The sequence below is a fragment of the Cibotium barometz genome, chromosome 16 (genome assembly GCF_041138505.1).
Source record: "Cibotium barometz isolate CiBa-2024 chromosome 16, ASM4113850v1, whole genome shotgun sequence".
Lineage (NCBI taxonomy): Eukaryota > Viridiplantae > Streptophyta > Polypodiopsida > Cyatheales > Cibotiaceae > Cibotium > Cibotium barometz.
Window position 1 is genome coordinate 37,526,864 of NC_141061.1, and position 13,181 is coordinate 37,540,044.

General features: G+C 39.5%; 1 protein-coding gene across 1 annotated transcript; it reads right to left on the reverse strand.

Annotated features, from left to right (window-relative positions):
* Positions 1–4,945: 4,945 nt before the first annotated feature.
* LOC147630612 (cytochrome P450 78A4-like) lies at positions 4,946–6,833 on the reverse strand. Its single transcript, XM_086810020.1, has 2 exons — positions 5,783–6,833; positions 4,946–5,669 (listed from the first exon to the last, which is right to left on the reverse strand). The coding sequence occupies exons 1-2, from the start codon at positions 6,824–6,826 to the stop codon at positions 5,043–5,045; spliced, it is 1,671 nt and encodes a 556-aa protein (XP_086666146.1). The 5' UTR covers positions 6,827–6,833; the 3' UTR covers positions 4,946–5,042.
* Positions 6,834–13,181: the final 6,348 nt, after the last annotated feature.

A 13,181-nucleotide genomic window follows, 5' to 3' on the forward strand; every position in this document is an offset into this window, starting at 1 on the left:
TCCATCCTCCTTCCAATCTATCCAAACAACAAACACAGTAAGTGACTCTAGAAAGGGGTGAGCAAATATAGAGGCTTAAATAACAAACACAGTAAGTGACTCTAGAAAGGGGTGAGCAAATATAGAGGCTTAAATGTCAAATAATCCTTACCTTCCTACCCTGCACATTGAAGAAAACATTATTGATTCCCTCAAATCCCAAAATGCGTAGGTAATCACGGACGTTCAAAAGGCTCTAATGCTTACTTGCTTGGACAATCTCTACCCCAACATTAGGTAGGCCTATAGAGAGATATATACTACAACCTCCTCTTGAGCTTGTAAGGGTATCCATGCACCCTTCTTCCTCATCCATCGCTTGTAACATAAACGAGTACACAAAGTGGTATGAGCTTGCAATAATCAAAAGGAGACACTGGAATGCACTACATTGCACCTAAAATTCTCTCCTTTGTGCTCCCCCTCCACAATGTCCCACCCTTGGCTAAGCAATTTGACAATATCTTCATAGCCTACCACCTTGCCATGTACATTGTTGGCGTTCGTGTACAAGTAATGGCCTGAAACATGTGGGCAAACACATACACAGGTCATGCCCAGCTAAGACCAACCAATCTTGAGGCCTTTGTGTACTTCAAAGAAGAATGTATATCATTGGCCATCTTTGCTTTAAGAGCAACAATAGTCCAAACATCAAGCATTGACCATTTAGTACAGGAGAGGGAAGGAGAGGGGACTTCTTCAAGCTTACCAAACCCGTTGACCTATGTCGGGACTACATATTTATGGGTGTAGAAGAAAATCTTTCGACAACTAGCAAGGTTAGAAGGGGCACTATCAGAGAATATAGCATCCCCAATCTACGCGTGTACGGCATAGAATGTTCCTGTTAAGCTTCTTATAGGCTACTCCTCAATGATGTTGGAAGGAAAAATATCTAGAAATGAGGAAACTGTCAAATAAAGTTGAAAAGAACAGTTCAAATACCATGTACACTAACATATTAAAGTGAAAGCATATAGGCAAGGGAAAAGAGGACTATGACGATGTGGGCTCATAGAAATTTTCAATGTCGAGTACACACAATGTTACACTAGGGCCACCAATCCATCATGCCTTATTTCCTTGAATCCTAGTAGTAGACACCCCTTCCAATGGTGCTCAACCATATCTCGATGCCAAACTTGATGCGGTCTAGTGGCACTGGGCTGCAAATACACCCAATCTCCCTTTTGAAATTGTTTTTCAACCCAAGCACCGTGTTCATCCTTGGTATTGTGCATGAGTAGAGCCCCAACCTCGTCCCTTGGCCTTCTCCTCGACAAGGATGCACTACCCTCCATAGTGTGTTCTGCTAGGGGGGAGAGAGAAAGAAAGAAGGTTGCACATTACAAATTAGAGGTTGTTGGGGAGAGGGAGATAGATGTGGGTGTGAGGAGATTTGAATGTGTGCATGCATGCAGCATGATAGAGATAGAGAAGGCTGCAAATCTGAGCACAATAGTGAGAAGGAAGGGGGGAGAGAGAGAGAGAGAGAGAGAGAGAGAGAGAGAGAGAGAGAGAGAGAGAGAGAGAGAGAGAAGGTTGCACAGTAGAGAGAGAGAGAGAGAAATGAAATGAAATGAAATGTTATATTAATGTCTTCAAAAGGCCAAAGTGACCTATGAGACCAAAGTTACAACCGGAAGTAGCAACTAGGGAGAGTGGGAAGCTAATGCTACTAGTCAAAATGGGGTACATGAGTACATGGATACATGAATACATGAATATGGGGGAGTACAAAAGTGACAGAGAGAGAGAGGGAAGGTTGCACAATAGATAGAGAAAGAGCTATGGAGATTTGAGGTTTGGGGTGAAGAGGATGATGTTGGAGAGAAGAATAAGGAGAGAAATCTGAGGTGAAAAAAGAAGTTTTTTGATATAGTATGGTTTGGGTTGGGTTTTGAGAGAGAAAAATGCACTTTTGATTTTTTTTTGAAAAATCCTATTTTTTTAGGGTTTTTTGACCCACGAGATTGATGGGGCTGAAATTGGTCCCTCTACTTTTTAGAAGCCACCCCCTTGCTTTATGACACCCTCCTACTTTTTGCACTCCACCTCCCTAATTTATGAAGGCCACTCCTCCCTACTTTGAACCCCACAAATGTAGTAAATGAGGGAGACAAGCCTAGTTGCCCCCTACTTTTGGAGGAGACCAAATGTGCACACTCCTCTCTTCCTATTGGTCCATTGCTAATGAAGGTCATTAGCGAAGGGACCAAAAGATGTCCAAAGGTTTCCTAATGAGGGACGTAACGTAAAATGTTGCTAATAGGGCCTTCTCTCTTATAGTGCACGGCACTTGGAATGGAATAGCCACGGAACTTTGAATGGTATGATCATGGCAACTTTAGAATGGAATGGCTAGGAAACTTTGGAATGGTAAGGCCATGACACTTAGAATGGAATGGACATGGCACTTTGAAATTTGAATTTCAAATTGGAGGGAGAAGTGAGTGGGAGACAACTAAGACCCCCCTCATTAATGCTAGGTAAGTGGAAAAGGGCTAAAGTTAGAGGCCACCTTTAAATTAGTGGATTTTGACTAATTTAGAGGCACTATAACTTAATAATAATTAATCTTCTTCATCTCACTATTAATCACTCCTTAACTCTCTTCTTTGCCCTCTTACTCCTAATTGTTGGTGAGGAGTTTAAGCATGGGGATTTGATAGGTGGATTAGCAATGTTTAGGCTAATCCAAAGATATGATTATCCCTAAATAATTTCTCTAATTGGGTCTCTAATTAATCTGTTAATTCTTACTAATTAAGGCCTAATTGGAGTGGACTAAATATAGATTTGGGTCAAGGCAAGTGTTTAGAACACTAATGCCACTCCAATTAGTCTAATTACAAGCAATTAAGCTTAATTTTTTGGGTTTTTGCTCTCTTTAAGTCCACTAATCACACTAACCAATATATTAGTGATAATTAGTGCAAATTAAGAGATAGTTTATGATTTTTTTATGTTTTGTGAGAGATTGGGGTTCTATCTACAATGCTAACCTACCTATGCAAAGGAATTAAGCATTATTCAACTAAAAATTAACAAAAATGGTCTAGGTTGTACTAGTCACAGCCCCACCTATAGATCACTGGCAACTTGGCTCATGCTAGAGATGGGAGATTTGCACATCAACATTGTAGCCTGGAACATTTATTTTATATTAAGAAGAACCATGTTTGTGTGTGTTAATGAATAGCTCATGAATGCTTATTTCAGGATGTACAAAGAACCTACATCCCCATACTCATTATGGATGTTATCTGAATCTGTTGCACTTAGACCACACCTTTAACACTAGTTTGGCAGCTTAGTAATAGGACATAAATGTCTTTTCAGGGGTTCGCTGAAAAATTCATATCTTGTGGGTGGCAATGGTATTTTAGCATTTCTCTTCTAAAACATGTCATGAATGTGAAAAACCTTAGAAAATTATTAAAATAACCTTAAATATAATTGATAAACCACCATAGTAGAGATAGATCCAACACTATAATCCAAACAAGTTACTAATTTACGAAGTAGGTTCCTACATACAAGAAAAAAATGATCTCGACTCATTATAATTTTTTTTCTAAACCTTACATATTATTTAAGAGATGAGAGATAGATTTTCTATCATAAAAAAATATTTTATTATAAATTAATTCGATTAAATTTACTTCTTAGAATCTCTTTTTAGTTGTTGAGTCTTTGACACCCAAAATACGACAATAGTGTGAGCTCATATGGTGATTTATAATCAATGTTTTCACTAAAATAATCAATCAAGCATACATATTTAAACATTTTAATTTAGTTGTAAGACAAGGTGATGGTCTCAACTTTTAAATTTGCATTGATAACAAAACAACGTATATGAACACTTGCTTATATTTGGATTATCTACTGAAAATAGTGTTTATTATTATATAAAATGACTCGATATTCCACCTAAAGCCTTATGAGATGTTTAAAAATGCATAAAGTAGTCTCTTATTCTATAGTATGAAATATGGTTCAAAATTTCTAAACTTTCATCTAAAACAAAGTACCTAGAAGGATAGGTGTATATGTGATTAACTCTCACAAAATGCACGAGCAAAGCATAACATTGTATAGAACATGTGTGCAAGATTTGGTCCTAATCTATTATTGTTTGCTCAACTATAAAAATCCTCAAAGCTTTTTTTTTGAGACAGCTAAATACCTTAAAATTTTTATTGAGACCTAAATTTTGAAGTTCTAATTGATTTTTTAGCGGCGTAAAATGGATTGTATTACACCATACATATGTTTCTGAAGCAATGCATATCCAAAAACTTTGGATTGTCATGAGAAATTTGCTAATTAAAGCCTTCAATCCAAGTATAGTTCAAATAGCCTTAAATCCAAGTATAGTTCAAATAGCTCTGCACCACAATTGTAATTTGGCCTATGAATTCTTATGAAATTAAAAAGCCTAGAGATAACTAATGTGATTTCAAAAAATCTCAAATTTTCTTCACTATATACCCAATGATATCGAAAAAAAGAAACCTTTGATTTTCATTGTCCATGTGTTCTCTAAAACATTCCATAAAGTGGATCAGTAATAATGAGAACATAAATATATCCACAAACACTTTTCTTTCCTAGTACCAAACTAGTATTAACAATCAATTACAACATAAAAGTTCACAAAGCCATACATTTTATATTAAGAAGAATAGTGTTTGTGTGTGAATGAATAGCTAATGAATGTCTGTTTCAGGGTGTACGAATAAATACCTCATGAATGCTCGTTTCAGGGATGCTATTTGAATTTGTTGCACTTAGATCACACCTTTAACAATCAATTACAACATAGAAGCTTTGTGTGTCTGTGTGAAGAGTGTGTTTTGAATTAACTTTAATATATATATCTTTATGAAGTACAGGACCTAGTTTCAAAAGAGGTAACTCTCCCTCACATAACACAGAACACTCTCACCACGGTAGCTTAAAGTTAGTAGAGTCCAGTTACTATATTATTATTCTCATGCCCGATGCTGCCTATCAGTGAAATGAGCCGACAGAGGCACCGCCATTTCACAGGAAAGCTTCAGCAGCTCCGTAAGTTCCACAGGATAGCGCTCGTCTACGGAGAGGTGAAATCGTTGCACGATCTTGGCCACCCAGAGGTGAACTGTTGCCAAGGCGAGGGCCTTGCCGGGGCAAACTCTTGCGCCCGCACCGAAGGGAGCCAAGCGCAGGTCGCTCCCCCTCACATCCAGGTCCTCCCCGCCGTCCCTAGGTAGGAACCGCTCTGGCGCGAACTTGTCGGGTTCGGACCAAATGGCGGGATCATGCGTGATTGCCCACATGTTCACCATGGCCGTGGTTCCGGCAGGGATATGATGGCCCGCAACCTCCACGTCGTGCATGGCGAGCCTTGCCCACGACAGCAAAGGCCCAGGCGGATGTAGGCGCAGACCTTCTTTCACAACTGCTTGCAGGTAAGGCATGCTGGCCACATCGGCATCGCGGACGGTGTCACCCTTTACCCCCACCATGGCCTCCACTTCAGCATGCAGCTTTGCCTGCACGGTAGGATTCAGAACGAGCTCGGCAAGGATCCACTCTGTAAGGATGGCCATGGTATCTGTGCCTCGGAAAATCATCTCCTATTGTGCCAAACGCGAGTCAGCAACCCAAAATTAGTACTTCACGTAAATGTGAGGAGAGCTTATACATGACTAGCGTAAGTAAGGTACAACATTATTATTTTGCAACTCACCCACAGAATGGATACCATATCGGCATCAGCCAATTTTTCCACCCCTTCCAAACCGAGGAGCACGTCCACAAAGTCGCACGAATCCCTCGTGTTACTATTGCGAGTGATAGCACCAGCAATATTGCTGCTCCTGTGCTCGTCTATTATTTTCTGCACGAACGCGTGCACTCGCGGCACTAGCTCGTCACAGCGCTGTCGGATGCGCAAGGGGTCGACACACTCGAAAGCTGCAGGCAAGTGGTCCGCCATGTTGAAGGCTCCCAGCAGCTCGAAGCCTTCCCGCACCATGCTTTGCACCTCCGCAGCCTCGGCGCTGCTGTGCTCGGAGAATGCGTAACACCTGCCGAACACGGTGGCCAAAATGTTGTTGAGGGCTGCATGCTGCAGGTAAGGGCGCACCTTCTGCACGCAGCTATCATGGACGTGAGAGGCTATGGCTTCTAGCATGATGGATGCTTCGAGCTGGCGGGTGCGCTCGTGAGCCGCAATGCGACATGGGGAGAAGAGGTGCGAGGCGGCAAGGCGGCGGAGGCTGCGCCAGTGGTCTCCGTAGGGCGCGAATCCAACGGCGCGCCCGAAGAGGAGCTGCTGCGCCGACTGGGTGAGAGGGCGTTCTCCGAAGGCGGTGCTGCATAGAATGTCGCGGGCAACGCTAGGCTGACTGGAGACGACAACGCGTGTGGACCCCAAACTTACAGCCATGAGAGAGCGAGCATTGTGGCTGGACGCGAGGGCCGCAAGGCGGCGGTGGGCGGTGTAGCTACAAGTTCCGGAGAAAGAGAGGAGGGAACCCAGTACTGGGAGGCCACGTGGACCTGGAATGGGAGGTAGGCGGCGGGAGGCAGCAGGCTTGCAGAAGAAGCTCCTCATTCCCCAGGCTGGACCGCCAGGGTACGCCCAGCTCAGGAGGAGCCACATTACAAAGAACGCAAGGACAAAGAGAGCGGACGAAAACAACCTGGGAGCGGAGGAAACAGAGAGGAAGTGGAGGAGGAGGGTGTGGTCAAGGTGGGTGCACGTGGCGGAGAAGAGTTCAAGAGCCATCGCTGGAAACTTCAAATTTGCACTGCCTTTGATGCGCACGAGGTGCGCTTAAAAAGAGTTCGGTATACTATACTAGCCTTAGCAAATCATGATTAGCTATGATCTAGACTGGATGTTAATAATATATTCACCTTATTTACCTAACTAGTGGGTAACTAGTGCTCTTCTTTCAGAACCTCCACATTCTTACCACCACTTGGTAGTTTTGTGAAACTCTTCCTTAAGATAATATAGAGAAGAGATAAGCAACGAGTGAAGATAAACATGATTTCACCTTTTTCTTTAATAAATGTTTGGACATGTCCTTTGAAAAGTTTATCCAAGCTACACAAGTCGAAACTTTTAAAAACGTTCAAATAGAATAAGAAAGGCCAAAAGGTAAAAATTCCATCGTTTTAAGGTGTACACTTGTCATTACGGTGTAGCTCTTAGAACGGACGTGAAGCTTTCATTATTCATCCAATAGATAGATGATAATAATAGGTCTCGTAATAGGGTGGCTATGTATGACCTCACACCGACCCTAGCACAAGGCCATGCATCAAATGTGCACAAAATGCTTCTAGTTGAAAACTTGGGGCCTCAAGAGGGGGATTCGCTTGTGAGGGCACATGTAGGTGAGGCAATGAGATGTCCTTCCTCGTCTCTATTTCGACCTTCTCCTTAGGATGGAGAATGGGATGGGCTTTATGATTTTTTTGGATTATAGTGTGCTTTCACGTGATCTTCTTGTTGTTGCGAAGGCAACCAAATCTAGCCATATCCAAAAGGAGGTTGCGTTTCTCCTTTGTAAATTATGATACTTCACAACCAAATCTAGCCATATCCAAAAGGATGTTGCCTTTCTCCTTTGTAAATTATGATACTCGTGGCATGCCTTTTGCTAACCTTTGTTAACATTTGATGAGAGAATGACTCTTATATGCTTTCTTGTAATCTTTGTAAAAGTCCCCAATCCTCATGCTTGGGAAATCTAAAAGCATGGCTTGTTCACAATCATGTTTATTGATTCAAAGCTTTGCATTACCATATTATCATGTAGGGGCTTGCTAACTCTTACATAGCCAAGGTTTACAACTTGTTTTTTTGCTACAATAGATACTCACAATTTGACCTTACTAGATGCTTCTATGGACTCTATATTGTGGTGCAACTTTATGATGCGCTCTTAGGGGTTTGCTTTAATATATGTGTACTGTATCGCTTGAATTCAACAAAAGAAGTTTTCTATTTCAAGTTTTTGAGATATATTTAGAGAAACGTACTAAGGTATTTTTTATAAAAGAATTGTGAGTTTGTAAAAACAAGGGTTCATTTTAATTCTTAGAAAATGTAATTTCAAAACACCTCTTAAATGAAGTGATGTATAGGTTTTCTATAGAGTGAACCGGTGAAGGGTGCTCTTAATGTAAAGGCCTAAAACTGTCCTTTTTCATAAATCAGCTTGTGAGTTTAATTTTTTTCATTCTTTAAAACATGTTTGCTAGCAAAAAGTAATCTTAAAGGAAGTTCATTCTTTCTTCAATACTATTTTTAGTACATTTGAAATTCTCACGATAAGAGTTCATGATAATAAATTTGTAACATCTCTCTAAATGAGTTCAAATCTCACAATTCATCTAAAATCCCAAAGTTAAGGTTTTAGTACTTTTTTGATGTTTTATATTGTTAGATACCTGTAATGTCGCTCTACGGGCGCTACCACAGGAGGGGACGGCCTCTGGCTTACCACCCAGCCATAGAGGAAGAATGAGGATTGCCCCTCATCCCCCAGGCTATATAGTGTGTGGCCTACCGTCCACACTTGCCTGGTCGCCCATGACTCCGCATGGGCGTCCTCTCCCACTGAACCCCAGACATGGCCATCCCCGGTCTGCTGTCGGGGTCACAGGCGTTATAGCCTACGTGACATATATCATTAGAGGTCATGATAATAAGTCCCCTATGCTCTTATAAATCGTTGGACAACATAGGATTTTTGAAAAGATATACTTTAGGACAAGATTTATAGCTCATACATATTGCCTAGCATTCTAAGTAAAAATAGCAAGCTAATGAAATGCACAATCATTGCTCAAAAGAAGAATACCACTTTTATCTTCCTTTCAATATCTCTTAAATATTATGCACATGTGTGGGCTAGTGGCATTCACTCGATTTTGATATACTTTACAATAAAACAAACTCATCATTGTGATATACATTAGCTTGTGTAGCAAAAACATTTGTCATTCACCATGAAAAGTAACCGAATTAGACTAAATGAGTGCAACAATCTTTACAATCATACAATCATAGATTATCCAAATAATCTAAAGCATAGTTGTATCTTTTTGAATATTTCAAGTCTTACCATTGTGATGACCTGCAATGATTGTGATCACAAGATCAAAACATATGCATGCTTTATGAAAGCTTAAGAGATAAGTTATTAATGCACTTAACTCTCTGATATATTGCTATACTAAGTACTATCCTATTATAAACATGGACTCTACAAGATGAGTATGGTTTTTTTGCTAGCAAAGCATTTAAAGAAGTTTGTGCTACTCCATGAAAAGATGTTGTAGTTTTTTGTTTTTCTATGTTATAAGTGCCACATATTGTCTTATATAGTGGAACCCCTAAGTTATTTTTTCTTCATATACTTAAGCCTACAAATTGACATGCGGTATATCACATGATGCTATTATAAGAATTATTTTCATACAACCACATTAAGTATTAACCAACATACTATTTAGTTTAGAACTATGTATGTCACTAAGAGCTATACCAATTACCCATGGGTACCTATTAACTTTTTAGACCCTTGGATTATGATCTAAAAAGTGTGAAACATTGGCATAACTTGTATTGATGAATACATATTAGTTCACGATGTGATGGATTGATATATTTACTTTCAAAACCTTATTGTTTTGGTCATTAGCATTTACAAGTTAATAAGAGATAAAGAATAGAAAAGAATAACTTTTAGAGTCAAAAGAGACCTTAGACATTCATACCATCTTAGTTTTATATATTTTCAATGTAAAGGAGGATAAAATGTACTTTTTTGGCTCCCTAATCATAAACCACATGCGATTGTTCTCCCTACATTGTAAACTTTTCACTCCAAATGATAATCTTAATAACTTTCTTAAAGTTTTAAAGAGTAATTATATTTATTTGATATGCTTAATCACACCAAGAGGTTTTGAAAAAATGCAATAGATCACTAACTTTTTGTGTTAAAAAATAAAAAAATTAAAGGAAAAATTATAAAATTTTCACAATATCTTATTGAGTCACTGCTACAACTAAGAATGAACTTATCAAGTCTTTCTTGGGGATCCAAATTGGGTTTTATGTTAAGGCTTTTATAGGTGAACATGGTTTCAACCATGAGAGAGTGTGAGCCATGGTTAGTCATATACATGGATGTGTGTGTGTGTGTGTGTGTGTGCACGCGCGCATGCGTGTGTGCGTGTGTGTGAGAGAGAGAAAGAGAGAGAGAGAGTTGTTTCACAACACAAAATGGGTATATTATGATACTACGTCCCCCATATATAATGCTTTATATAGCCACCAAGGCCCTATTTAATGTTCTCTTAATAATAGGCCCCTTTACACCTTAAGTGTTTACACACTACTGGGTGGACACTTACTAGACTTTGAAATATCTAATAGAACACAATGATGCCAACACCTGAAACTCTCATGTGAGGCCTCATACAAGAGCTTGAGCACACATAATGCCTATATCAATCTAACCATAGCCAAACCCCTGGCTCTAAGTACGGGATCTAAGTAGGGAAAGCCTAGATAAAAAGGAACCAAGCATTTTATCAAAACAAGGCTTATAAAAAAGACATCCAAAATATTCAAATTTTGGTGGGGGGTCTCTAAGGTAAAGAACCCATGGCTACAAATATTCTGATTTTGGGGGACATCTCGGGCAGAGAACCCTTGACTCATATAGAAAGGACTAGAAAGCCTAATCATAATCTTCTTCATCATTAAGAGAAAGATTTTCCATGATAGTGAGTGAAAGGAAGGGAGAAAGAGGGACGATTATTAACGTGGAGTTTAGAGAGACAAGTAGACCTTGTTTACATGGATGTCTATGACATGGGAGAGTTCTCCATCTAAGCAATGCATGATTAGTAATATCAAAAGATATCAAAAAGTTCATAAAATTTATACAAGCTATCACATAATAAGTGACTTATATAGTCACTTACTCCAAGGACTATTCACACATGAGCTGCCCATAATAAACCGAAGTTCTATGTCCTAAATTATGTGCCTAGGCTCTTATCCCACATATACAAGTGCAATAAATCTAAGCACATAATTTCCTACATTACAAACCATCCCCATTCTATAATGATTTTTTCCTCAAAATAAAAAGATAGTAATGCACACATCATATACAAGAGGCTATGTATCAAAGCCAAAAATTGATCCATGAGTCATGTGACCACATAGATCCACCTAACCCACATGAGTTGTGTAGCCACCATGGTCAAATGGAAAGGATAAATGTGTACCATTTAAGGTGAAGATAATCATACAAGTACTTGGGTCAAATGGAAATACAAGCTATGTACACCCCAAGATAATGGCTCGAGAATCCTCTGAATTAAAGGGTTAATGTCAAAACCTATCGTCATCGAGATGGCAAGGCTAGTCATGTATCCACCTGGGTCAAATGGATGTTCCAAGAGCCATAAATCCATATACATACATGCATAGCCACATGAAGTGAAGGAATTCCCATGCAATGATCCAACAAGGTAGTAGTTCAAATGACCACCTGGATCAAAACAGACTTCATAAAGTTCTCCATCTAGTAAAATATTACCATGGTCTTCCAAAGTGATATGCTCACTAGAATATGCATCATCCCAATAGATACCACCATGTGAACCATACCCATAGGCATCATCAATGAATATACCGTCAACATGTGGATCATAACATAGGCATCATCAATGTAAATACCATCACCATAATGATCATAAGCTTATGAACCCTCAATAGTATCCACACCTTGATCTTGATAATCTTCAATATTTGTATCTTCAATCTCATTAACCTCATATGCATCTTGACTTTTTTCACTACCAAGGTCTTCATGGTTGCCCTCTTCATTAAAATTAATAGTCACAACAACACAAAGCAACTATAGACGTGCTTGATAGACGCACAAAATAGCGGGCGCGTCTATAGGCATTGCTTGAATAGAGAAATTGCGGGTGCATCTAACAACGCGTCTAATAGCGCGTGTATTGACGCGTCTATTAGGGCGTCTACAATGAGAATCTAACACTACGTCTAACAGTGCGTCTATTTATGCATGTATTAGGGCGTCTATTTACGTGTGAATTAGGGCGTCTACACACTGAGAATTAGACGCGTATGTAGACGCAAAACAGAGAGTACAAAAAGTGAGATTTTGGTGCAGGCTGGTAAATGTACATCACTGCTTTCCAAAAATTACCCATGATTACCAAAGCACATAGTTTTAACAAAAACATCAATGCTTTTTTGCAAACCCACATATACAAAAAATAAGTGAGGTGAGGAGAATGAGACAATATGTAAAATAGTTTAGCCAATATCAATGATAGGCTATGGTTCAATCTCATCCTCAATGAGATCAACCCTTGCCAAACTATCTACTTCGAAATCCAAACAAGTGTTTAGATCTACAAATACATTCAACCCACTACTACTTGTGCTACTCATGTGCTCATCGAAATCAGCATCACCAATGGTAGGCTCATCCTCACGGGTAATGGCCTCAATATCTATATCTCCTATCTCATGATCATCGTCCTCTCTCGTATCACGGTCATCATCACCTCCATGGCCATGATCATCCTCCATACGCTCCATATTCGTAAATGTACTATACATCACTTTGGAACGTGGCATAATAGGTATGACATGCCACCATCTATTATTATCCACCATTAGTTGATAGACAACTTAATTCAAACACAAATACAATCATGTTATTTTCCTTGCATCGAAGGTATCAAATATTTAAAAGTGAGTACTTTTAGATGTGTGTACACTACCTATTCACATTGTTGCGGTAGTACTAGTGTGTCCTTCTTACTTTGCCAAAACTTTGTGGAGTCAATAGTTACAAAGCCACTTGCATGGCATTTGATTGTTGCATTAGGGCCTCTTTCCACCACGTCCTTAAACCACTTTACATCCAAAACATACACAAAGAAGCGTCGAAAGTCAAGCTTAATAATATCTTGGATTATGCCACAATAATCATCCATGGCTCCATTGGCTCCCTCAAAGCTAGCAATGATGCCGCAATCTTGTGTGTTTCTCTTATCATTAATCC

What these genes read in the sequence shown, in the direction of transcription:
- LOC147630612 (XM_086810020.1), bottom strand. Translation starts at nt 6,826, where the DNA reads ATGGCTCTTGAACTCTTCTCCGCCACGTGCACCCACCTTGACCACACC. An exon ending in ATATGGTATCCATTCTGTGG is followed by an intron (nt 5,670 to 5,782) that starts GTGAGTTGCAAA and finishes TTGGCACAATAG; the next exon opens with GAGATGATTTTCCGAGGCAC.